The following is a 27340-nucleotide window of genomic DNA, read 5'->3' on the forward strand; positions in this document are numbered from 1 at the left end:
GACTTGTATTTATCAAATAAGAAAAAAAGTAAATGAATCTCTATATAATTTATATATCTATGAAAGAGCCCTTATTTGAACTAAAAACTAAATGCTTAGCTTTGACATGTCTACACATTTCTAGTAAGTAATGTTTATCAAATTTGCCCATTTTCTCCACTTGTCATCTTTCCCACTTGTAATCATTTCTAAAAGGATATTTTGGCAGGTGGTTACACTTAGCTGAATTAGGTTAGGAATGTTCCAACATGAAGAAAATGCCTGTTTAAAAAAAAAAAAAAGGGAAACATTATTTTAATGAAAGAAGAATGAAGTTTGTATGCTTTATTTGGGACACAATACTTCTTTGTTCTCTCTCATATGAAGGAGCAGCAGAGTCCCCCCAGAAATATATGTTGGAGCAAATATGGACTTCCGTGAGGTTTTGATGAGTCGAAAACTCCAATGCAATCCTCACCATAACTAAGCAGATTAATGGGCACAACAACAGTTCTAGCTAATGGTGTCTGTCTACCTGTTGTATGAATACAACTCTAGAAATAATAGTGTAAACTTTCCCCCAAATATCTCCTTTTTCTCTTCTAAGAACTATCACTTCCTGGAGGCTGGATCTCTAAATCTGTTTGATCCCTAATCTTCTCTTACACAAGGAAGCTGATAGTTGCATTCAAAAGCTAAAAAACTGGATCAGCCTCCAGGAGAACCAAGAAAATTTCTTCTTATCCCTGCATTTTGCGGGTGATTTGGGTAGCCCTGCATCCCCATTGGAGGTAAGAAAGAGTCCAGAATTGATGGGAACTTGTGGGAGGGATTTTCCTTTATTTGGGGTTGTACACACATTGACTAGTAAATTATGGGAACCTGAATTTTGAATGTGAGCAGTAAGTTCCTGAGAGATGGGTTCCTTGGCTCCTTGTCACCAAGCCTTAGTTATAGCTATCTGGAATTGAGATTATAGAACCTAACTTTACCTGCCGTAATACCAGAAGACACCAAATACCAACCAGTCGAGGGAAATGGCCTTTAAATTCAGTGAATGGTTATTCTCCTCATTCTCTCTTGGTCAATCTAGATCTCTAACTGTGTTTGAAGGAGTCTTCATGTGTACAATGAAATCCTCTCCAGAGTTCCTTCTTAAACATTTTATGAGTGAACTATCATTGAAATACTTTAAGAGAAAAGGATAAATCAGCCACAACATTAACAATAAGGAAGATGAATCTTACTGGAAAGAATATTGCCAGTATCAAAAGTAAACATAATTCATAATGTAATTTAACTGTAGAAAACAATATAAGATAAATCATCACTATAGTGACATCCCGTAAAGAGCAAAGAAAAGTTACAATTGTTTACATAAATGGTGAGACCCAGTGCAGAATGAAAATGTGGACCTCCTTGTTCTAAAATTATTAAGAATTTCAAAACTGTGACAGCAGAACATTAAGTCGGGCAGGGAATCCTAAGTGTATGTGACTATAGAGGGCTAGCCCGTGAAGCCAGACTTGCCCCAGAATATGCTAAAGTAGTGATCCAGGACCTAAACAGTGAAGGTAGCTATCCAGAACCTGGACTTTATTATTAACAGAATGGATTTTCCAGTTTCCGTGCTTACAAAAAGAAAACAATGTACTTATTATCTGGGACAAAACATTTTAATGCTATTACTTTAAAGAGTTACCAAGTTGAATCTGGCAATAATTCCATAACCCAATGCAGCCTTACATTTCAACTTAAAATTTTTTAAATTCTGATGTTATCTATCAAGTTGTATAGAAATTATAAAAATCATTAAAATAAATAAATAATAGCAGTAGACATTGTAATTACCGTATATTTAAGTAAAACTAATATAAGATCTCTACTGATAGCTTCACAACTTGACTTCCTTTGAAGTTATGAATGATTAATAAGGTCAGCCAAATATCACAGGAAGATTTATGTCATTTAGAAGAGCTAATAGCCCAACATTAGTAATTGTTTTATATCAACTTCTAAATAAATCAAAGAGGAAAAAGACTATTTACTTCATCGAGAGCCATTGGTACTGAAGATAGCTTAGTAAAACATAACCTACCCTATACGAAAAAAAGGGAGAAAATTAGAATATATATTAATTTTTTTCTTCTTGGTAAAGCAACAGTAAAGACCGATAGAAATGGTTATCTGTAAAAGAGCAAAGCATGTGGTGGAAGGGAACCAGAGGAGACAGATTCCTCACTAGGAGCTGAATGCTCCTTTTTGTATTTTTTCCTATTTCAACCATGGAAATACAGTATCTGTTCAAAAATGAAAAAATAAATATGGGCCCCCCCCAAATTTTATGACTAAGTCAGAAATAAAAATTAGTGGGGCGCCTGTGTGGCTCAGTTGGTTAAATGTCTGCCTGCAGCTCAAGTCGTGATCCCAGAGTCCAGGGATCAAGCCCTGCCCCCAGTGGGTTCCCTGCTCAGTGGGGAGCCTGTTTCTCCCTCTGCCTCTGCTCCTCCCCACAGTCATGCACACTTTCTCGTTCTCTCTCTTAAATAAATAAATAAAATCTAAAATAATAATAATAATTTAAAAAGCAATAAAAAATAAAAATTATCATGAATTCTAGAGAAAGAATTGTTCCAAAGCAAGCTATGTCAGTGGAAGTATTTTGAAAAACATGGAATTTGTTCCATTTTAAGCCCTGGTATTTATAAGCTCTGTGTGTTGGAAAGGTATTTAGCCTCTTTATGCCTCAAGTGTCTCATTTTATAAATGAGGATAAAAATGCTCACCTGGCAAGTTTATTGCAAAGATTAAAGGAAATGACAAAGGTGATACCTTTCAAAATGGTGTTTAGTCTTTGATAGCTAATATTATTTCCAATAATATAATGCTTAGACTAGTGGAGTCTTATCTGGATGAAATTCTTCATTCACTTATATATACATTAATTCAGCAAATTTTTATTGAGAAACTGCTTTGAGACAAGATTTTGCTCTAAGGGCTTAATATATCAGAAAGTAAAGCAAAGAAGGTTCATGTCCTTTTGAAGTTTGTATCAGATATGTTGCATTGATGAGGAAGAGATACGAAAAGTAGTAAACAGAATAAAAATGTAAATATCGAAGTATGTAAAACAGTTTCAAACAGTGAAACTTATGGAAAAAGGAAAAAAGCAGGACCAGGAAAAGAGATTATGCTGGGTTGGTTTGGGGAGAAGGTGAAACAGATCACAATATTAAATGGGGTGGGCAGGTGGGGCCTTACTAAAAAAGAAGAAAACAAATATAATCCTGTTCACATTGTGATTGTTTCAGTTTTTAAAATTATTAAATTACATGTTACTTAGAGTTTTAGATGTTATTATCCACCTAAAAACATCAAACGCCATGAACATTAAGCAATAGCATTTTCAAAAGCTAGTCTTTTAAGATGTTCTAATAATTTTAGAGTGAGCATTACAAAATCTCATTTCATGACAATATGAGCTTAAAAACTCAATATTCATTCTACAAATAGGTATCATGCCTTTTTGAAGATTCAGGACAAGCCCATTTATGCTTCTCCAATAAAAATTTGAGTCAGACACTGCATCAAAAACTAATGATGTGGGCACCTAGATGGCTCAGTTGGTTAAGCAACTGCCTTTGGCTCAGGTCATGGTCCTGGAGTCCTGGGATCAAGTCCCACATCAGGCTCCCTGCTCAGCGGGGAGTCTGCTTCTCCCTCTGACCTCTCCCTCTCATGCACTCTCTCTCTCTCAAATAAATAAATAGAATCTTTTAAAAAAAACTAATAATGTATTTTATGGTGACTAACATAACACAATAAAAAAAATTGAGTCATAATTTTATTCAACCAACTTGGTTGAATAATGAATGAATTTGTGATTGACCCTAGAAATAATCTTTATGAGGACTCGTGTTTTTCAACATATAGCCAGAGACTAAACTGTTCTTCCTTCTTCTTCTTCTTTTTTAAGATAGTTTGTTTGTTTGTTTATTTATTTATTTATCTGACAGAGAGACACATAAGAGAGGAAACACAAAAGAAAGGGGAATGGGAGAGAGAGAAGCAGGCGCCCTGTCGAGCAGGGAGCCTGAAGTGGGACTTGATCCCAGGACCTGGGATCATGACCTGAGCCAAAGGCAAACACTTAATGACTGAGCCACTCAGGCACCGTAAACAGTTCTTTCTTCTAGTTGTGAATTCCAACTCTCTCCTTGAATGACCCTTTCATCCAAATTTTCTATAAAAGTAAGGGCATCTTTTAAAAATACACTGGCAGCCTTCCCCAGTACATTTGCAGCCCTCCCCACCCAAGTACATTTGCACAAACTTTCTTTCCAAAAACAAAGGTAAAAAAAGAAGGATACTGTCATGGGGCACCTGGCTGACTCAGTTGGTGGAACATGCAACTCTTAATCCCAGGCTTGTGAGTTCCAGCGCCATGCTGGGTGTAGAGATTACTTAGAAATAAAATCTTTAAAAGAAAGAAGATATTGCCACATTGCTAAACTTTACATTAGCTTGCTGCTGAGAATTACCACTTTTCTTAGATTTGTGTAGATTCAAACTTCAAGCCTGGTTATCTCATTAGAATCAGCAGAAAGGAATATATATTTTGAAGTCAGCCTTCTCTTTATTCTCATAAATAGTTCCCCTAATTCTGGGTTACTTTACTAGAAAATAAAATCCGTGTTTCTAAATATACTTATGTGATGTGGAAAGAGTCTCTTCAAATTATAAATCTAGGTAAGTATGCATACTTAACAAATTTCAAACAAAGATGAAAATAAAATCCAACTGATGAAAATATTACCTATTAAAAGTCCAATTATCTAAGTCTAATTTAATGTCACTTTTTTCCAGCAGATGCAAATACAAAGCTGACTTGAATTCAGGTATAATTACAATAATGTGGTTTTAATTATGCACACCAAACCAAAGACTGTCTTTTAAAAGTGCATTTTATCTGGAAAATGGCTGTCATTGGACTGGATGATGACAGCCTTCCATTACTGGTAGTGCCATTTAATTTCCACATCTAGTGGTTGATTAAAAAAAAAACAAGATTATTCGAAAATACTCTTTAGTTAGGGCACCTGGGTGGCTCAGTCCTTAAGCGTCTGCCTTCCACTCAGGTCATGATCCCAGAGTCCTGGGATCAAGTCCCACATCAGGCTCCTTAATGGGGAACCTGCTTCTCCCTCTCCCGCTCCCTCTCTGCTTGTGCTTTCTCTCTCTGTGTTAAATAAATAAAATCCTTTACACAAAGAAAGAAAGAACTTTGGGGTCAGACCAGAGAAATGGAGCAACTTCATATTTCTTCCATTGTTGAAATAAAAACTAAATGAGTTCAATGTGTAGGCACCAAGCTGTTCTTGCCTTTAGTTCTCTGTATAACATTGCATGTGACCACTAAAACTGCAATTTTCTATTTTTTTAATTTTTAAGTTTTTTTTATGAACATATAATGTATTATTAGCCCCAGGGGTACAGGTCTGTGAATCGCCAGGTTTACACCCTTCACAGCACTCACCATAGCATATATCGTCCCCAGTGTCCATAACCCCACCACCCTCTCCCTACCTCCCTCCCCCCGGCAACCCTCAGTTTGTTTTGTGACAGTAAGAGTCTCTTATGGTTTGTCTCCCTCCCAATCCCATCTTGTTTCATTTATTCTTCTCCTACCCCTCAAACCCCCCACATTGCATCTCCGCTTCCTCATATCAGGGAGATTATATGATAGTTGTCTTTCTCTGATTGACTTATTTCGCTAAGCATGATACCCTTTAGCTCCATCCACTTCATCACAAATGGCAGGATTTCATTTCCTTTGAGGCTGCATTGTATTCCGTTGTGTATATATACCACATCTTCTTTATCCATTCATCTGTTTATGGACATCTAGGTTCTTTCCATAGTTGGCTATTGTGGACATTGCTGCTATAAACATTTGGGTGCAGGTGCCCCTTTGGATCACTACATTTGTATCTTTAGGGTAAATACCCAGTAGAAAACTGCAATTTTCTCTTATAAATTGTTCGTTGACTACAAAAGATTCTTGTGCAGTCATTAAACGAACATTTATTGACCATGTACTATGTGTGTCAGTGGACTCTCAAAACTTCCTTGAGAAAAATTATTCTATCATGAAAAGCTGGAACACGTGCCAAAGTCATGGCAATGTCCTGGTGCTCACAAACCCTCTACTGAACAACATTGATGCTTCTAAAGCAGTGCTGTCATTTAAGACATGAATGCAGTATAATAGAGCTAAAACTTTCACCAGAATATATCTGGTAAAGTCTGCAAAGAAGCACAGAGAGCCTGTGTCTATTTTCGGATGGAAATATTGCACCTGAGGCATTGAACAAATTATGCAAGAACTGATCATGTTCTTAAATATACTCTAGATCAGCAAAGACACAGGGTGATAATTGGCTGGAGAAGTGAGGATCACGCTGGTGAGGCTGTGGACACAGTGTCAGCCCTTTAAGTTCAAGATCCCATTCACGGCTGAACCTTGCTCAGTATATTCATACAGAGCTTCTCTTTGTCCTTGGATGGGAGTTACTTACATCTCCTCACAACTGGGAACTTTGCAGAGACCTGATCAGTTCAGGATAAAAGCATTCATTCTGGGGGCACCTGGGTGGCTCAGTCAGTTAAGCATCTGCCTTCAACTAAGGTTGTGAATCTGGGGTCCTGGGACCTTGCCTCTTATTGTTGGGCTCCCTGCTCAGGGCAGAGCCTACTTTACCCTCTGCCTGCAGCTCCCCCTGCTAGTGTGCTCGTGCTCTCCCTCTCTGTGTCAAATAAATACATATAATCTTTTTTTTTTTTTTAAGATTGTATATATTTATTTGACAGACAAAGATCACAAGCAGGCAGAGAGGCAGGTAGAGAGAGAGGAGGAAGCAGGCTCCCTGCTGAGCAGAGAGCCCGATGTGGGACTCGATCCAAGGACCCTGGGATCATGAACTGAGCCAAAGGCAGAGGGTTTAACCCACTGTGCCACCCAGGTGTCCCCATAAAATCTTTTTTAAAAAGATTTAAAAAAGGGGCGCCTGGGTGGCTCAGTGGATTAGGCCGCTGCCTTCGGCTCAGGTCATGATCTCAGTGTCCTGGGATCGAGCCCCGCATCGGGCTCTTTGCTCAGCGGGAGCCTGCTTCTCTCTCTCTCTCTGCCTGACTCTCCGCCTACTTGTGATTTCTCTCTCTGTCAAATAAATAATAAATAAAATCTTTAAAAAAAAAAAAAAAAAAAAAAAAGATTTAAAAAAAACATTCATTTCAGCTGGAATAAATCAGGTTATTTTCCTTCAGACTGGTCACAGAAGAGGTTCTGACAATCCCATTCATTTACTTCCCAAACGTTTGTCTTTTCCTAGTAATAAAACCAATACGTGTTTATTTTAGCAAATTTGCAAGACGTGGGAAAGTTGAAAGAGGGCAATGAAATTCACCCATAATCATCTCTCAATAGAAACCGCTGATAACACTTTGGTGTCCTTCCTTGAATCATACTGAATACTCAGTTTTGAATCCAGCTTTTTTTCTCTTACTATTTTATGGTGCATTTTTTTCTAGGGCTTTAAAAGTTTTTAATTAAGTCATTTTTAATGCTGATATATTATTCTATGGAATGAATAAACTATACTTTATAAAATACTCTTGTTTTGGAACATTTAAATTGCTTCCAGACTTTTACTATTATAAATAATAATGCCATTAAAATCCTTGTACAGAAATTGTCATCTAAATTTATGACTCTTGGGATCCATTCCTTTAAGAAGAATTACTATAATGCACATTTTTCCTTTAATGCATATTTCTCCAGGAAATTTCACTGAGCATTTTACTATATAGAAGTCACTGTGCATGATACTACAGACAATACAAATATGAATTAAACCGAGTTCACCACTAAGAAGCTTACAATCTAGAAGGGAAAATCAGATAAAAGTATACATAACTGTAATAAATATGGGAAAGGGATACATTTCATGAACAAAGGTTTTGATTTGCCCTTTGGAGACTCAAAAATGAGGACTCTTTTCTCATGACAAATTGAAACCTCTTTGCCTGAAAATGTTTATTCCCTGCTTTAAAAGCTGTTTCTGATTGCTAATATTCTCATTGAAATGTTTATCGTTTCTCTGTGTCTACTTTGGAAAAAAAAACCTCTGTTGGATGTATTGCATAAGTATTACTGACTTCAGGTTTAATAGTTTGTCTTTTTCCCAGCAGAAATTTCAAGCATTTGAATATGAGCACTTTGTTTTCTAATGATGCAGGGTTATGTGGGTGGCTGCAAATCCCTATAGACACAAGCCTTATAATAAAGCAATGGTGTCGCGAACCTTGTAATAAAGCAATAGTCACTGGGGAAAGGTGTAGGTTGCGATTATAGATTAGCACACACTCTCACAGATTCAGTATGTTAGCTTCCATTGATTTGTTATGGTAGGTACAAAGGCATCATCTCGCTGAGCTTAAATGACAGGTTTTGATAATAGTATTATCATTTTTCAAAGTCAGATGAAACTTTTATGTAGGTTTCTTATTTCCATTGTATCAAAAAACTTTGTAAAGGATCAGAGAGGAAATTTTCAGACTGTCCTTCTCATCTGTGTCACAGCCACCCAGCTCTGCCATGGTAATGTGAAAGCAATTGTGAACTGCTGACTGGCTCAATAAATATTTATGGACAGGGAAATTGGCATTTTACATAAATTTTATATGTCATAAAATACTATTATTTTGATTCCCCCCCCCACCATTTAATTAAAAGCCCTTTTTCGTTCATGGGCCATACAAAAATAATCCGTGGGTGGGCTGCATTTGGGTCACAGGTCATCGTTTGCTGGCTTGTTGCCTAGACTATCTCATTCAAAAACAACAGTTATGTACAAATTCTAAAATAAAACCCTTTAAGCAGCAATACTAAAAGATTAAATACGAGGCTTTATAATTTTACAACTCCACAATAGCCAAACTATGGAAAGAACCTAGATGTCCATCAACAGATGAATGGATCAAGAAGATGTGGTATATATGATTTTACAACTCTAAGTACTTTTCTTAAAATTTGGATCAACCATTTCCCTTGTATTGGTATGCTTTTGGCTACAGGTAACAACAAAGTGTGACTAATGGTGGCTTAACTCTGAGGACAAGTAATGTTATCACTTATCAAGGATTCAAGACATAAGACATTTCAGGGTTGGTTGCAGAGCACACTGAACTCTGCAATGGCCCGGGGCTCTTTCCAACATGCTGTTCTGCCACCCTTAGTAGATCCCGCAACATCGCCTCTCTTGGTCACAAGATGATAGGCATTTCAGGACTTATATCTGTATCCTTACAAAGCCACATCTGCAAGCAAAGGGAGCACGAAGGAGGTGGGTAGGGAATCAGTTCTTTTCAATAGGTTATTCTCTTAATGAGTAAGAAAATTCTTCCCAGAAGTCCCACAGCAGTTTTCCCCTTAAGACCCATAGTGCAGAACCAGTCATATATGCATGTACACTCTCCCCTTAACTCATCAGCTGACAAAGAAAATAGGATTACCATGATCATCTGGCCCCATCTGGCCTCTGCTGTGAAGGAATACAACTTGTCCGTCCATATTGCCGCCAATATTTGAATGACATTGGGTTTTGTTAGGAAGGAAAAGTGGGGATGGCAGTTGAGTAGACAAGTGCTTGCCACGTTGTTTTAATTTTTAATAATTTATGAGTTGATATATTTAAGGTGTATAAAACCAAATCAACAGGAAAAACACAATTTATTGAATAAGATATGAGGCTTTTGTTACACCATATGCACTTTTTGTATTTTGTTATGTATTTTGTAACTCCATGGTACATTTTCTAACTCTTTCTATACTCTGCCACTAATTCACTCTTGATCAGTCCTGAATATTTCAGCTCTTCAAGGCCAAACTTGTATCATGACAGGTTTAGGTGACGCCTCAAATTTGTGCAAATCTTCTAAGAGGTGTGTATATATTTTTCCTTGCACAAGTCACTAATACATGCAACACCTGGTAAAAATGCAGAAGTAGGAACTAAATTAACATGGACATTAATTAACTTTAAATAATACATGTAAAATTATATATCTATGACTATAATTTCTAACGTGTCATTTCATATATATGAAACTATTGAAATTTCAACTTGCATCCGCTCAATATATCATACTGTTTACTAAGTTCCTATTAAAATAAATGCATCATCTTCTTCAAGTAGGTTTTTATAAAATTATCTCCTGTAAATGCTACTACATAAAGGCAGCATGGCTCATGTTCATGGCTTTTAGTCACCTTTATTACTTTAATAGCATTTATATAAATTTCTACCCAGTGATAGCATCAAAGTGTATAACTAATAAATTTATAATTTATTTACTGAGGAAATAACAATTTATTATTAAAATGAGAGAACTTTTATCTTTCTCTCGTGAGATAAAAATAAGAATAACTTTGTTACAAAGTGTTGATTTCCCTTAGATTCCAGTTTTGGAAATGATGTCCTATTAATAGTTGAAGCAGCTTACTGATTCCTAATTTTTCTTCTGAATATTCTTTTTTGGTTTTATCTTGCTTATTAGGGACTAGATCAGTTGGAGACTGGTTAGGTTATTAAAATTAAATTGAATGTTTGTTTAAAACATTTAAACTAGAACGAAGAGACATATGCCAATCTACATGTGATTTTTGCTACATTGGGAAGTCTAAAGATAAAATTTAAGGAACATGAATTAGTCTATAGTCTTCCTGTGCATTTTTCTAGTCTGACCCTATATGTTAATTCCTAGGAAAGAGTTGATTCTGAGCTGCCACCTCCTCTCCATACTGTGACTCCACCACAGTGTGGGGTTCCAGGTTCCTCCAACGGTCCTTCTGCATTCCAGCAGACAGAGAAGAGGACTAGCACATCTCCTGGTAAGGGTGCAGAAGCCAGGCCTGAGGTGACACATACCACTTCTGTCCACAAAATTCTGAAGACTGTAGTGACATGGCTCCACCTAAGTGCAAGGGAAGTGTGTGTCCAAATGAAAATGATGTGGGATTTGGTTAGCGTTCAGCGCTGTCTCAGTCACAGAGAGCTGTCGTACACAGAAACCTGTGAAATATGCACATCTCAGGCTGCCTGGGTGGTTCAGTCTGTTAAATGCCCAAGTCAGACTCCCTGCTCAGCAAGGATACTGCTTCTTCCTCTCCCTGCCCCCAGCTCTTGCTCTCTCTCAGATAAATACAATTTAAAAAAAGAAACAAACAAACAAAAAGAAACCTGCACATATCTGTGTCAGTATCCAGCAGAGCTCTCATTCAATATGTGTTAATTAGTGGTAAACTTCCTATTAGATATATAGATGAATAAAACAGTATATGAAGACTATATGTACAAGGTGATACTCAATATTTTGTTCTACTCTAACCTAAGATAACTTGAGATCAAATGGAGTCATTTGATCCATTCACCTAGTGTTTCAAAACACAGCCATCAAATGCAAAGTCTGTTAGAAATTGTTGCAGAAAATTGTAAGCAGCAGTAATATTGATAGAAGTAATGTCAGATGATATACATATATTTTTAAAGATGGTATTTATTTATTTGTCAGAGAGAGAGTGTGTGTGCACAAGCAGGAGGAGCAGCAGGCAAAGGGAGAGGAAGAGGCAGGCTTTTCTGCTGAGCAAGGAGCCCAATGTGGGACTCCATCCCAGGACCTGGGGTCATGACCTGTGCCAAAGGCAGATGCCTAACTGACCGAGACACCCAGTGCCCCCAGATGGTGTATATAAATTATAAACATTCCATCTGAAAATAAAGACATCCTCTGGTATATTATTAGGCAACTATGAACAACTTTGAATCAAAAAAGAAATAGAAATATGTATACATAACTCAAAATATCCAAATGAGGAAGCATAGAACTCTTGCTACAAACACTTGTGGTAAGACACCTTTTTGCCCGAAACAGGTATGTTTACTGCAGTTCTCTACAGAAAGAATGAGCTTTCTACATAGAAAGTATTTCTGTGTGTGTATGTGTGCATGTGTGTGTGTGTGAGGGGGGTGATTTTATCAGTAACCAGTTCTCTAAAAAATGTTGCAGGGGCGCCTGGGTGATTCTGTTGGTTAAATGTCCAACTCTTGATTTTGGCCCAGGTCATGATCTCAGGGTCCTGGGATTGAGACCCACATCAGTGTCCCTGCTCCCTGCTCAGTGGGAAGTCTGCTTTTCTCCCTCTGCATCCCTCCAGAATAAATAAATAAATCTTAAAAAAAAAAAAAAAGATTGACAGCATCTGCCCACTTAAAAAATAGGTTATTTCAAGGTTATTCCATAGGTGGCTAGTATGATAGTATTGATTGCAATGCCACTTTTTTATAGAACCAAATACATTAAGTTATAAATTTTTCAATTATGATCAACTCATGGTAATTGTAGTAAAACTTCTTTCAATATTAACTTGTCTTTGAAACTACTTGCTTAAATTATTTCCAGTACTATACATGGCACAGTAGATAACACTGCAATTACACTGAAAGTGAAACAATGTTTAAGGGCAATGTAGTGATATGCATAATAAATCCAAAGGGAGCAAAACCTCCTTTCAACAAGGTCTGAAAGGATGCATTAAAAATTAGGGGGTATTTCCTTCTCCTCAGTGGTGTGTCTATTGAAGTATCAGCCAAATAACTGAGACAGTTGAATTGCCCTCCTCAAAGGTTACTTCAGGAGGACTGGATTAAGGGCTAACCTCAGTTTGCTAGAGGAGATGTTACCTGGGTGAAGGACCATTTGAATAAATGTGGAGTGGTTTCTCAGGTGGAAGTGATGGCTGGGGAACTTGATCTGCTTGAGTTGGAACGCTGGAGTTCTTGGAATGTCCTTTCCCCTCCTATCTTTGTGATTTTGGAACACAATCCCTTCATTATTAGAGTCGCGAGTTTTTAAGTGCATATAAACCAATTTAACATGTATTTTCTTCAATTTGCTGTTTAGCTAGTGTTAAAACAACAAATTAAATGGACTCTAGGGGCACCTGGGTGGCTCAGTGGGTTAAAGCCTCTGCCTTCGGCTCAGGTCATGATTCCAGGGTCCTGGGATCGAGCCCCGCATCGGGCTCTCTGCTCAGCCGGGAGCCTGCTTCCCTCTCTCTCTCTGCCTGCCTCTCTGTCTGCTTGTGATCTCCATCTGTCAAATAAAAAAAAATAATAAAAAATTTAAAAAAAAATAAATAAATGGACTCTAACGTGATTACTAATACAGTCCTAAAAGTGTTCATGGTGATGGAGGGTTCTGATGCCCTTCTGGAAATCTGTGGATTGTTAGCACCACCTTTCTCTTTTACTTCCACACATCCCTCATCATCTCTAGTCTGATGCTTCTGGTAAGATAATTTGATTCGGTGAGACAAGGACAGACATTGATGCAGAAACTCGAGTAGGGATTCTAGGTCTGCAGCGACTCACTGTAGGTTCCGCGCTTTGGTTTCCTTGTCTGAAATACTTAATTCACTGGGTAGCTCTAGGACATAAATAAGATTATTATCGAGCGCCCGGCACAGCGGCGTGAGACCGCAGGTGAGCGCGGCTGACCTTTTGAGCACCCAGGTGTGTGCCGCAGGTGCGCGCCTCTCGGCCAATGGGCTTGCCTGTTACGCGCCGGGCGGGACGGGGGCAGAGCCGTCCGGTGAAAACCGGCTCCCGAGCCGCGCCCTGGGCGCTTCCAGCAGCACTGCGAGTCCTTGGCTGCTTGCCCGGCTGGAGGCGGAGGCGGAGGCGGCGGCGCGAACTGCCTGTACTCTGCGCGCTCTGCGCTCCGCCCTCGGGGCTTGCGGCCGTCCGCTCGCAGGGAGGAGGGTGGACGCAGCCCGGCCGGCCGCTGCAGCGGCGTCAGGTGAGTGCGGGCGCCGCAGAGACTGAGGCGTTGCGGCAGCACCAGGAGTCCGAGCCAAATTCTCAGCGCGGCCCAGAGCGTCCCGGGAAGGAGGGGACCGCGGGGCACTCGCCGAGGGGACGCCGGCGCCGAGCAGCCCGCAGTCGCCCCTCTTGAGTCGGACCTAGCGTGGAACGCAGGCGACGCCCCCCCCCCGGGGTCCGGTCACCCCGAAGGAGCCGGTCGAGCGCACATTTGCTGACGGACGAGCGTGATAGAGGCGGGAGCTGCGAGCGAACCCGGCGCGATGAACGGCGAGGGCGGCTACAACTTCAGGCGGACGGCTATACGGCGGAAGCCCGGTCCCTTCTGCCTGCCGCTGGGGACCCCTCAGCCCTGGAGACCCTCGGGGTCGCACTGGGGACGGCCCGAGACGGACGCCTTCAGGAGCCGGGCACCTGCGGACCGCCCAGGTGAGTGCCCCGCGGGGCAGGGGCGGGCGGAGGCGTTGCCGCGGGAGAAAGCCGCGCGGAGCGCCCTGCAGGTGCGCCCAGTCTCCTTGCTGCTAAGGGAGCCCAGTGGGGGGAGCTTCCCAGACGGCTGAGCGGGGCCGTCCACCCCTTACCGATTGTGTCCCTTTCCCCCAAAGATTGTGTCCCTTCCCCCAGAGGACCTTGGGCAGGAACCCGCGGGGGCCCGAGCTTGCCCTGGAGGTCCCTTATCAGGGAATTCCGGGACTATAGGTATTATTTTAAAAGTTTGGCTACGAAGTAATAAAGCCCATTCTTTTGAGACACTGAAGTTTAAGTTTCTTAGTTAAATTCCTGCTTCGGCAGACCTCGTGAAGGACTAGTACAACACATGTAGCCTACTTGTACTAGGCTGATGTTCCCCTTGGGCTCGCGTAGTTGTTGGTAACCTGGGACCAGCTATCCTGAGAGCTCCGGTTTTCGCTTTTGCAGAATACGCTTGACTCCCACCTTACGTGTGAAAGGCGGCGTCTCTCATAAGGAAACAGATTCCTAGTATCAAGAAATGGAACTATTATTGCTCTTTTCGTATAGATAAATTCAGCTATCAGTAATGCGGTATTTTGAGTAGTGAATTCTTGTCGAATCTTAGTATTGGAAGAAATCCTAAAGATCTGTTTCAAGCCCTCGGCATTTCGGAGGGGAGCTTGAAACTATGTGGAACCGCTAGGGATTTTTTCTTGATTTTTGTGCTCCTATCATACTATAGCTAGAAACGTTTTGTATGTAGACCAGTTATGAGACAAAACCCTCATTCACGCAGCAGAAACGCAAATACTTTTATTCACTTTCATTTTGTTTTGATTAAGCAAATGTGTCATGATTATTTAAATGTGATAACTGTTGGAGTTTTAAAATTTCTGTAATCCTTGTCCTGAAGTTGTAGTTAGTAGTCCTAGGGTAGAAAAACATGATGGATGATTTACAAATTTAAAGCCACATTAGATAAGGGCAGAAATAGTGATGTGAGAAAATAATGCAACCAAGTAACTGAATTACAGTTGGTTACCTCTCAATTTCCTCTTCTGTGAAATGAGGACAGTGAAATCATCTCTTCTAGATTTAGGTGTGATTCACTCTAAAATGAATGGAAGAGTATTTTCCTTTCTTAGTATGTTTTGCTTTTTCTGAAGTTATTTACACATTTTAAAATTGAGCTACCATTTTTTTTTTTTTTAAGTGTGATCTCTACATCCAACATGGGGCTAGAACTCATGAAGCCAATGTCAAGACTCTCATGTTCCTCTGACTGAGTCAGCCAGGTGCCATGAGTTACCAATTTCTTTTTTTTTTTAAGATTTTATTTATTTATTTGCCAGAGACCGAGGGAGAGAGAGCAAGCGAGCATAGGCAGACAAAGAGGCAGGCAGAGGCAGAGGGAGAAGCAGGCTCCCTGCCGAACAAGGAGCCCGATGTGGGACTTGATCCCAGGACCCTGGGATCATGACCTGAGCCAAAGGCAGCTGCTTAACCAACTGAGCCACCCAGGCGTCCCAGAGTTACCAATTTCTTAATCACTGACTGTTTTCAGTTTTGAGGGCAATAGGATTCAAGTTCTTTACATCATGTTTTTATTTAAAATTACATTACATTCAGTTTCCAAACTGAATAGGTGAGCAAAAGATGAAGTGACTTAGAAGTAGGAATGAAAGGAGTTGTTGGAGGCTATAAATAATCTTCTATAAAGTACCTTTGCTTATAGAAGAAACAGTCCTTTTTTACTTCAGAGAAAATCCAGAACACTTTTTTTTTTTTTTTTGAAAGATTTATTTATTTTAGAGCGTGAGTGAGTGCACATGCAGGGGGCAGGGCGGTGGGGGGGGATAGTGAAGGAGAGGGAGAGGAAGAGAGAGTCTTACCCACCTCCACACGGAGCATAGGTTTGATCTCAGAACTCTGATATCAGGACCTGAACTGAAACCAAGAGTTGATCACTTAACTGACTGCCACCCAAGTGCCCCCACAACAGTTTTTTTCTTTTTCTTTTTGAATTTTTAAAAACTATATTTCTTTTACAGAGAGAGCAAATGAGAGCAAGTGGGGGAGGGGCAAGAGAGAAGGAGACTCTCAAGCAGAGTCCCCACTGAGTGGGGGCACTGCCTTGGACTGGATTTGATGACCCTGAGATCATGACCTCAGCTGAAACCAAGAGTTAGACACTCAACTGACTGAGTCACTCAGACACCCTTTTTGTTCTTTTTAAAATAGTAGGTAGGGTCGTGATAGGGAGTAGAGGTGCAACTCTTGATCTCCCGGTTAGAAGTTTAAACCCCATGCTGGATGTAGGGATTACTTAAAAATAAAATCTTTAAAATAGGGGCGCCTGAGTGGCTCAGTGGGTTAAAGCCTCTGCCTTTGGCTCAGGTCATGATCCCAGGGTCCTGGGATCAAGCCCCGCGTTGGGGGGGGGGCTCTGCTCAGCGGGGAGCCTGCTTCCCTCTCTCTCTGTCTCTGCCTGCCTCTCTGTCTACTTGTGATCGCTGTCTGTCAAATAAAATCTTTTTTTAAAAAAAGTGTTTAAAATAATAAAATGATATGTAGAGTGTAGCAGTAACTTTTCTAATTGTCTTAATATTGTTTACACAAACTCAGAGTTCTTGGTGCTGTAGTTTCAAAGTTGAAAAGTGAAAATGACTTAATCTTCCAAGGTAAGATTGTTCCTCTTTACCAGGATATATAATCTATAGTATCTATTGGAGAATGATCCAGTGTTCTGACAGGAAGTCTTAACCTATTGAGTGGCCATGCCCTATTTAACTGGGTAGTGTAAAAACATTTTAGAAAGCGCTTCCTTCTTTGAATCAAATCTGCCTCCATATTCAGTCTCATCCAACCATTATTTTATAAGATCCTCTCCAAATCAAAAACTCAACCAGGTTTAAATCTGCAAGGAGTGCCAGTTTCACTGCAGCACCTAGAAAAGTATTTATATATGAAACCACAGCATTTAGACCCATTACATACAGAGTGGATGTTACTCATAATTGTTACTTTCCCTCTTAAAGAAGGAACAAAAACTTGAGAGGTCAAGAGCTTAACAGAAAATTCAGTTTCATGGTATTGTGTTATATCTATGATTGTGAAACCCACTAACTTTAGAGTTTTGTGATTTTTCCCAGGGGAAAAGAAAAAGTCTACCAACTGCATATGCTGTATATACCTGGCTATAAATTTCCTCGTCTAGGTGAAGCAGAGAGTTGAGGTGATTAAGATCTAGGCTTTGGGGTCATATAGCATCCAAGTCCTAGTTGTGTGAATTAGACCAAGCCTCTTAATTTCTCACTTTCTTCATTTATAAAATGGAGAAAACAGTACTTTAAAAGATAATAGAAATAAATGGCACAAAGCAAACATTCCAGGTAGTATCCTAACAAGGAATCTTTATTCTCTGTGTCTCAAAGAATCTGGCACTAGGATACTCTAAAAATACTTGTTGAATGAATGAATACCCTCCCCCTATAATGTTCATAATAATGATCTATTGAGTGTGTTTTCTGTATGAAATACTATGTGATACACACATGTATATGTATATGAATTTATTTTATAACAGTCCAAATAGTAGCAGTAGTATGCCCATTTTACAGCTGAAAAAAATGAAAGCACAAAGAGTTTTACTAACTTGCTTGGAGTCCTAAAACTGGTACTTGTTTTATTAGGATTCAAATTCAAGTGTGCTTAGAGTCAAAGGTGATGGTCCTATGCATATAACATTAATCATGTAATTCGATTACGGGAAAAAAAATCCATAAATTTAAACGGTTACTTGTATACACATAAAGTAAGATGAAAATTTTCTGTTGTGCTTCCCCCCAACCCCATACTCTGCATACTGGTTGCCCTTGATGGTGGGGAAGAGTTGATCTAGTCAGTTCTTTGTTTTGTTTTGTTTTGTTTTTTCTGCTATCATTCAAGGCAGCTTATTTCCGTAATTCTGTAGTTTTATGGGAATCCTGAAGGCCTTTATTGAAGATGACTTCCTGTAGAAAATATTTGTTTTTACTTGCAACCCAATGCTACTTTTATTAGGCAGGCATTTCCATGACTTGAAGATAGTGTAAATTTGAATTCAGGCTTTCTCAGGGGAGATCAGCATCATTATCATCATTAATTTTTCCACTTGGTGTAGGGGCAGACTTTATCGTCAGTTTGTTGTGATGGCAAATTTTTCCTAGGCCACCTTTTTATTCAGGTGTAGCTCTTTCAGTGTGGAACATTGGTGTCTGGTTTGAGGTTCAGTCCTTTCCCATTTCACAAGGTCAAGGCCAGTCTCCCTCTCTCCTGCAAGCCCCTCAGTTCTTGGGCTCTAGGTTCTTGGGAATGGTATTGCCCCCAGGGTAGCACGGGCTTACGAATTAGTTTGCCCTTCAGGTTTAGATTTACTGTTCTTTTTCTTTTTTTTCCCTCTTGTCCTTGGGAACTTCCTTTCTTATAATCTCAACAATGAAACTACATTTCAAAGCATAACTGTTGTAATGTATTCATCATCTTGGTACTTTGTGGCCATAGATGTTTCACATTGTATGATGTGCTAGCTTTACATAAGTAGAGTTTCTTTTTCTAGTTCTCACCATGGTTGGGGTACTTGGATTTTCAACACTTAACTCCAATATCCTGAGTGATGAAGATGACTTCTTCATCCATCTTACTTGGATTTCCTTCCAAGAGCTGTTAGTCGTCTCTTAAGGATGATGTCACCACTGTTGGGGGGAGGAGGGATGGAGATTTGGGATCCCCGGATGAGCACTTACTGTGTATTGAACACTGTCTCTGAGCTAGGACCATGTGTGTTTTACTTCCACTTCTTATTCTTATGACAATCCTATAAGATAGGGTTTATTATCCTTTTAGAGAAAAAGACCAAGTTTCAGAAAGTCTTAACTTGTTGCTGTACAAATGGCCTAATCTTCGGGGGCAAGATTTGAACCAGTTCTCTCTAGCTTCAGTGCTCACATGCTTGACCCACTAGTTCTGAAGGTTTCCCAGGGCTTTGAGAGGCAAAGTGCAATGCAACAATGATGTGTTATGTATTTAGGACTAAGATTATTTGTGACTTTAATGAATATAATGATCTGAGCAAATAATTTATCTGAGGATTTAGAGTAAAATAACAGTGTCCATCAATATTGTTTGTTTCTTGGAAGCTGCTTAAAGATGGACTTTGAAATAAGAAAGTCCTTCAGAGGGGCAGGAACCAGGAAGCGTTTTCTTACTTGGATTTCCTTCTAAGAGCTGTTAGTCGTCTCTCAAGGAACAGCTCTGCCAACTTGTGAACCTAAGGACATTCAGAGACTTATTCCACATTTACTTATTTGCTTGCATTCTTCCTCTGCTGATGGAAACTTAGGTTCATAGATCCAACTGGTGACAGAAGAGGATGTGGGACTTTTGGGGAATGGAATTAGGGTCTGCCCAAAGCCCTGGACTAATGGGGCACTGGATTCCTTCCTTGTTATAGTCAAGGTTGTACTGAAGTTCTTCTGTACATGTGTCTGCTGAAAAGTTGCTTGAAAAAGGAGTCAAACATGATGCATTTAATTTTGTGAGTATAGTGTGAGATTCACTCCGTTTGGATAGAAGCTCATGAACCTTTACTTTTTTAAAAAGCACATCAGATAATTCTCATGATCTGTTTGATTTCCAAATGTTCTCCTGATGGCTGCATCAGAGTTACTTGGAGTGCTAATTAGAAATTCCCAGCCGCACCCTAGGTATAATGAGTCAGAATCTCCAGGGGTAGGGTGAGAAAAGCCGTATTTTTAACAAGTGCCCCAGATGATTCTGAGGTGTAACCAGCTTTATGAACTACTGTGCATTCCCAAACATGGGCAAACCCTGCCTTCAGTCTTGAGCACAGGCAACCAAAATTTGCAGGTGCAAAGCAAAGAGTAATCTAGATGGCTTCTCAACTAGCACATCTTCTGGGCCCTCTGTAACTTTTGGCAAATTTTCTGCCCCTAACTGGCTGATTCTTTTTTTTTTTTTTTTTTAAGACTTTATTTATTTATTTGACAGACAAAGATCACAAGTAAGCAGAGAGGCAGGCAGAGACAGAGAGAAGGAAGCAGGTTCTCTGCGGGGCTCGATCTCAGGATGCTGGGATCATGACCTGAGCCGAAGGCAGAGGCTGTAACCCACTGAGCCACCCAGGCGCCCCTAACTGGTTGATTCTTAATTGCATTTTTTTACATCTGTTATAGGTCTTTTCTACTTTGTCTTATTTCTCAACCCCATCCTGTTCCTCTTGAAGGAGACTTTAATTTATGCAGATGTACAATTTATATCTGACTGGATTATCTGATATGAACCCACGTACCTTCCTTTCACTTCAGACTTGGCTTCTTTGTACTTGATAGCTGACCTCTTTCTCCCGTGGACAGATCTGGTCCTCAGCCACATTTCTCCTTTTTTACCTTCCCTGGGCTGCATGCCTCTTTACTATCCCGTCCTGGGCTTGTCCCTCACCCCCTCTTTTCCCTCCAGATGAGGTCTGCCTACACTTTATACTTGGAAGTTCTTTGGAGCTATGACCCAACAGCTTTCTCCCTTAAACTACTCTGTACTTCCCTTGTTGCCTCCACTTCTTTTTTCATCCCGGTCACCCTGTCTTTCTCCCCACTTCCTCTTCTTTTTGGCTGGCTTCTCTTCCCAAGCTGGCATTGGTAGGTAGTCTAGGTCAGCTGTAGATTCCCAAGTATTCTCCTATAGGCTGTTTTGGGACCTTTTTCTTAATTTCTCTGTGGTGTTTGCGTCCTTTTGTGTGTGTGTGTGTGTGTGTGTGTGTGTGTGTGTGTGTATTTATTTGACAAAGAGGAAGAGGGGGAGGGAGAGAGCGCACACTGGCAGAGGGAGCGGCAGGCTCCCTGTGCTGGAGCGGATGTGGGGCTTGATCCCAGGACTTCAGGATCATGAACTAAACTGAAGGCAGGCACTGAACTGATTGAGCCATCCAGGTGTTCCATGTTTGCTTGGAGGTGTTACTAACTTTAAGGCTTCAAAGTTTATTTTAAATCTGCTTTTCTCTCTTGTCTACTTGCCACCCTGTCATCTGCCATTTCTTACTGACTCACCTTCATTTCTTGATGATGGCCTTTGTCTTATTTCAGACCAGCTTCTAACCAGTAGTGTTATTATCCACCTCACACAGTCCCATTAATTTTCTTAAATCTGGGTCTTGATCATAATCTTCACATTATCAGCCACCTTCTGTGGCTCCCCAACTGCCTGTTATTGATGTCTCTGTTCTAAAATGATCACCTTAGTGATTCTGGGTCAGACTTCACCAGGAACCTCTCAGTATGAAGATGGACCTTTTAAAATTCATGCAAATATTAACTCTTATTTGAACTCTGAAAGTTGGACTAGTCATACATTGATCACACCTGAGAAATTGTGTGTGTGTGTTCAGGAATAAATTTGGCATGGTTTGAAGAGCATTGTCTAGAATTAGTTCTCTGTTCCTGGACTATAGTTGAAGGTGTGCACATCACCAACAAGTGTTCTCGTGCCTGTAATCAATTTTGTATTGCCTCACTGATGCAGGAATGGAGTGGAGAAGACAAACCCAGCTGCCATTCCCCCTTATGCATACCCATGCATTGAAACCAAACTCCGCTTCAGCATCTGCAGAAGCTTGGGAGCTGCCCCCATTCTGGGGAATGCGTTGAGCCACCGGGCAGCCTAGCTGCAGACCAATCTGCCACCTGCTCTGCAAGGCTGGGCTGTTCTCTGGGACCTCTAACAGGATTTGGGTTAGGCCACATGTTAATAGTAATCCTAAAAAGTGCAGTGACTTTAAGAAAAGGTTATTTGTATTTTTAAAATGTATGCTAGTGAGTGTATTTAGGAGTGGAAAGTCCCAAATAAATAAGATGCCCTAACTGAAGGATACAGAGGGATCATGCTTATAGTTTCACATACAATGCAAAATGGTATATGTGAGTTTATCAAATTATAGCCAAATTCAGTTAAAAATGCATTTAATTTTACTATCAAGGATTTTTGTAAACAAAGTCATCTTCATTTTCCCTGTAAAAAGTTGAGTTACCTATACCTTTTTTTCCCCCTAAATTATGCTACATAATGGTATCATATTGACAACATACCATACTGATAAATGGTATCGGGAGTCCAAAGCTGAATGAGACAGATGCCGTGACCTTTAGTGATTTCCATCCTAGAAGGAGGAATATGATCTATAATAAACACCAGGGTGTAAGTTAGTATTGTGTATAAGAGCAATAATTAGTGTGCTTGTAGTTCAGGGGAAGGAAATCTGTACCAGGTTGGAAAAACGAGTCTCCAAGTTTTATTCAGAGCCCTGTGCCAGCTACCTCCATCGGTATTTCTGTTCTCTTTTCAGATCCCTGTACCCTGCACTACAGAGTTTGCCTCCTCTAATCCCAATAAAGCTAGGGATTCTTCAGTCCTTCAACAGATATTTCAGTGTTTACTATGGATCAGGCATTGTGGCAGGGTCTAGAAATCAAGGTGAGAAGAATCCATGATAAGAGCTAAGTGTGGGCTTTGGAGTTAGACTGGCTGGGTTTGAATCCTCCTCTAGTAATTAACTGGCTGATTTGGATCTCTTTTTGGTTCTGTTCTCTCATCTATAAAATGGGAATATTAATATTACTGCATCATAGAAATGTTGGCAGGATAAAAATTGATATTCTTAAAGGGCTTAGAACAGTGCTTAGGAAGTGTTCAGGTAAATTTCAGTATTTTTGTTGGGATGAACACAAGTGCTAGCTTCACAATCTGGTGTTCTCTTCTCATTTTCTGTGTCTGTCTAGTCTACTGCTGTCTCACAAGATTGTGATTAGTTGCCTCCAGTCATCCCCACAGAGTGTGAGCTCCTCCCCAAGCAGCAGGCTATGCTGGGCACATGTCTTCCATCCTTTTACATCCCCTTCCTGCTCAGCCCCACCCACCCCCTCGTGAAAGTGCCTCTCACTGCTGACCTCTGTCCTAGGTCTTTCCTCTTGTGCTGTCTTGAGTCCCACTTTGATGTCAGACTTCCCTAAAGCCTGGATTGTGTTACAAAACCATCACCCTCTGCCTCTGTTTCCTAACATTCTGGCCTTCTCCTCTTTACCATGCTGCTTTTCTGGTGACACAAGTACCTGCTGGGCATCTTGCAGGATCGATCCACAGATCTCCTGGTCAGGATATGAGGCCCTCCCTCCCTTAACTTTCCCTGACTATTTGTTGTCTGTGTTCCTAGAAGAAAATCTTCCTGCACTCACTCTTCCCAGCCAACTCAAGTTGCTGCACCTGCTGTCCAGTCCCTAACTTGTGTGGTCCATTGCCATCACTCCTTAGGGGCTTTTTGAAGTCCATTTGAGGACTCAATAAATATTACGTACACAGAAGAACCCTGAATTAGCTTGGCACATTTTGGTTCAGCATGAGAATTTTTTGGCAACATTGCCAGAAAATGGAATTAGGTTCCTTTGCTGGTTGTGAGCTTCTTATTAATGAGGATGCTCAAGGAGGGGCTGGAGGACTGAGCGGCTGAGCTTAGAGGAGATATGCTGTCTCTCTGGCCTGTGCACCTTGTGCACAGACCCTTCTTGCCTCAGTGCTTCTCTGCTTTCCTTCTGAGTCTACACGGTTCCTGTGCTCCCATCAGCAACATGTGTTAGGGAAGGCCAGGGAGTGGTGTACTTTGGTCTTTGAGAATTCATGTACTAGGTGTCCTTTTTAGGTTACCGGTTGTGCTTATTCAGGTATTCTTGCTGCTGTTGATATGTCTTGAGTAAGAGACCATTGGAGTTGGGAGGACCTGGGTGGTTCCTGCACTGGAAGACCCCGAGTGCTTTGTTGTAGAAGTTTTGTTCTCTTCTAGCTTTGCCTTTTGTTTTCCATTCCTGCTGCCCTTCTTTCTTCCTTGCCCACTTCCAAGCCTTGTTCTTCCTTGCCTGTTGGGTTTCTCACTAGTAGGACCTGTCTTTTAAGGTCAAAACTCTTCCCTCCCCCCGCCCCAAAACTCTTAATAATCATTGTCTTTCTGCCCAGATCTAATAGGCTTGTCTTAAAAGCCATCTGAGTGGTAGGTGCTAGGTATGATCAGAAGCAAGGTTTTAGCTTCCAGCTCTTATAGCAAAAGATGGGACTGTGGAGCAGCTGATACCTGAAATAGCTCTATATTATTTTCCAGATCGTAGTGTGTTTCATCAGATCTAAAATGTATATTTTATCACATTTTAACATCTCTGAAATGGGATGCTTTCTGTTGATGGCATTAAAAAAATTGTAAGATGGTGAGATGTAGATTGGCCTGAAATTTAAAACATGACTGCACAATATTTACTGCCTCTAAATAGTAGTAAAGATGACGAAATATATTCCTGGATTATATAACTAAGAACATCGACTAACAGCTTTCCTCTTCCTCTCCTCTAAACCCAAAACATACTTTGCATTGCTATCTCTCTGTATCTCTGGCAACTTCTTCAGCCTCCTTAATTATAATTACTATAAGAGTCATAATAATAGCTACCATTTATCCAGCACTTTGTTGGTCAGACACTGTCTTAAGTACTTCATGTGCATAAACTTACTCATTACAAATAGAATCCGTAATCTCCACTGTAGAAAAATGGAATCAGGGTGCCTGGGTGGCTGAGTGGGTTAATCCTCTGCCTTTGGCTCAGGTCATGATCTCAGGGTCCTAGGATCAAGCCCCACATAGGGCTGTCTGCTCAGCAGGGAGCCTGCTCCCCCCGCCTGCCTCTCTGCCTACTTGTGATCTCTCTTTCTCTCTGTCAAATAAATAAATAAAATCTTAAAAAAAAAAAAAAGAAAATTGGAATCAGAAGCCCAGGCAGACTCAATAATTTGTTGAAGTTCATATGGCTGGGCGAGTCAGGATGTAAACTCATGCCCTTAACCCCTGGACTTTTCTCTCTCTCTCATTAATTTCTTATTGCCAGTTTTTAACATCTCTGAACCTAAAGATATTAGTTGTTGATTTTGAATAATGGAGGAAATACATTTCCCTGATAATTTTGTCTACTTTATCCATAGTATTAAAAACAAAAGCAATGCTCTGGTCCACTGTAGCTAGCAAGGAAGGAAAAAAAAAGATATTTTCAAGAAGAAAGAGAAACCTATTCTTAAAAAAGATTCTGGAGATGGAAATGGAAACCAGAAATAGCTTCCTGGTCTTTGCTGTGCAACCCAACTCAGGAACACTCACCTAATTCAAGTCCTTTACTGCTTTCTTTCTAGGAAGTTTTGATTAGACTAGATCCTACCTTTAGCACAGTGATAGTGACCTATTGAACTTGGATGGTACATGAATGGTATTGATTTTCAAGAATCCAGTTATTTGTAGATGTGCTGTGAACAGGCAAAACTACTTTTCTCCTAACTAATTAAAAAATAGAACTATAGTATATGGTTATATAATAGATCATATCTACTATACACGATATGTGTATATGTCTAATGTTAAATATATCAATATCATGAACCTACTGGTATTTGCCATTTTAATTTTTCAAAGAGAATTATGCATAACTCCCTCTTCCCCCACTCCTAACATCTTAGTGTAATAAAACTGGGTGTGAGTAGTCACACTCAGATGCCCGCCGCTGTGAAAGAACTAGGCAACTGACAAGGGTGCTAATTAGAGCCCCTCTGTAGTCCTTTTATAGAAAGTGGCAAACTCAGGCCACTGGTTATGAAAACAGTGAAAAGAAGGGAAGAGAAGGATTCAGGGGGAAGCAAGGAGGAAACTGCCAATGATGGCAATCATTGTTCTGAAGTCAGTGTGGTGCCCAGTGTAAGCTCCTTTTCAGTGGAGAACTAATGCCCGTTTCCAAGTTTGGGAACTGAATGGCCAACTTGCATGTTTTTGTTAACCTGGGAGATTTGCTTTAACCACATGGTGGGCACTGGGGAGATAGAACAAAGAATTCGAAAATTAAGATACTGATCTAATCCCTACTTCTCTTCCTCATGGTCTTGACGGTAGCTCATTTCTATAAATCCGAGAAAATTATATTGGCAATTACATGTATCATTGCACTAAAAGCTCTTGTTTTAGAATATTCATCCCTACAGATCTTTTGTTAATTGTCCATTTCTGGCAGAGATTTCTGGGTCCTACTATTTATACTTTTCCATCTGGAAAAGGTCTCAAAGCCAGTTCCTTACAATTAGTTCCTACAAATGTTATAGCAGCTCATTCAGAAAATAAGCTTTGTCATGGACTTTTAGAAAAGCTTAATAGTTTATATCTGCTTATTTTCTCTTATCCAAAAATACCTCTGCAAGAACAGATGAATAAATTATTCCTCTTTATTTTTTTCTTCTAATATTTCCTCTTTGCTCATGTGTTAAGTGATACAACTTATTGTAGACCTGAAAGTCTTGACTAATAGAAGTTTTGGCCACTTGAAACATCATTTTTAATGTTAAAAAAGTATTGAATTCGTCAGTTTCATGTGTTTACTTACATTTGCCTTTTCACTGAGGACCCTCCCTGACCACCTGATTTAATGTTGAAAGCCTCGCTTCCACACTTCTCTCCTCGATCTTTTGTTCTTTATAACACTTGCCACTATCTCTGTTTTTTTAAGTTTTATTTTCTATCCCTGCCTCTCTTGCCCTAGTGCATATACTAAATTCCATGAGAGCAGAAGGTTTTTGTTTTTAAGATTTTACTTGTTTGAGGAGGAGAGAGAGGGAGGGGGAGAGAGAAAGAGGGAGAGCTCATGCATGAGCTGGGGGGAGAGAGAGAAGCAGGGTCCCCCCTGAGCCAGGAGCCCAACGTGGGGCTGGATCATGGGATCATGACCTGAGCAGAAGGCAGAGCTTAACCAGCTGAGCCACTCAGGCACCCCAAGAGCCGGAGGTTTTGTCTGTTGCATTCTTTTTTTCCAAAGGCAGGGTACAGTCAGGATCCCCATTGTGGAGACTGCCCA

The 27340-nt window shown here is 40.3% G+C and overlaps 1 protein-coding gene across 3 annotated transcripts in view; it reads left to right on the top strand.

Annotated features, from left to right (window-relative positions):
* The first annotated feature begins 13845 nt into the window (after positions 1 to 13845).
* The window catches only part of FGD4 (FYVE, RhoGEF and PH domain containing 4), a 214691-nt gene continuing 201196 nt past the window's right edge, over positions 13846 to 27340 (top strand). For all 3 annotated transcript variants that reach the window (XM_059402867.1, XM_059402868.1, XM_059402870.1), the window contains exon 1: positions 13846 to 14348. In XM_059402867.1, the coding sequence (XP_059258850.1) occupies positions 14183 to 14348 (166 nt within the window). In that variant the 5' untranslated portion in view covers positions 13846 to 14182. The remainder of the gene's footprint in view (positions 14349 to 27340) is intronic.

Source organism: Mustela nigripes, chromosome 6, assembly GCF_022355385.1.
Source record: "Mustela nigripes isolate SB6536 chromosome 6, MUSNIG.SB6536, whole genome shotgun sequence".
Classification (NCBI taxonomy): Eukaryota; Metazoa; Chordata; class Mammalia; order Carnivora; family Mustelidae; genus Mustela; species Mustela nigripes.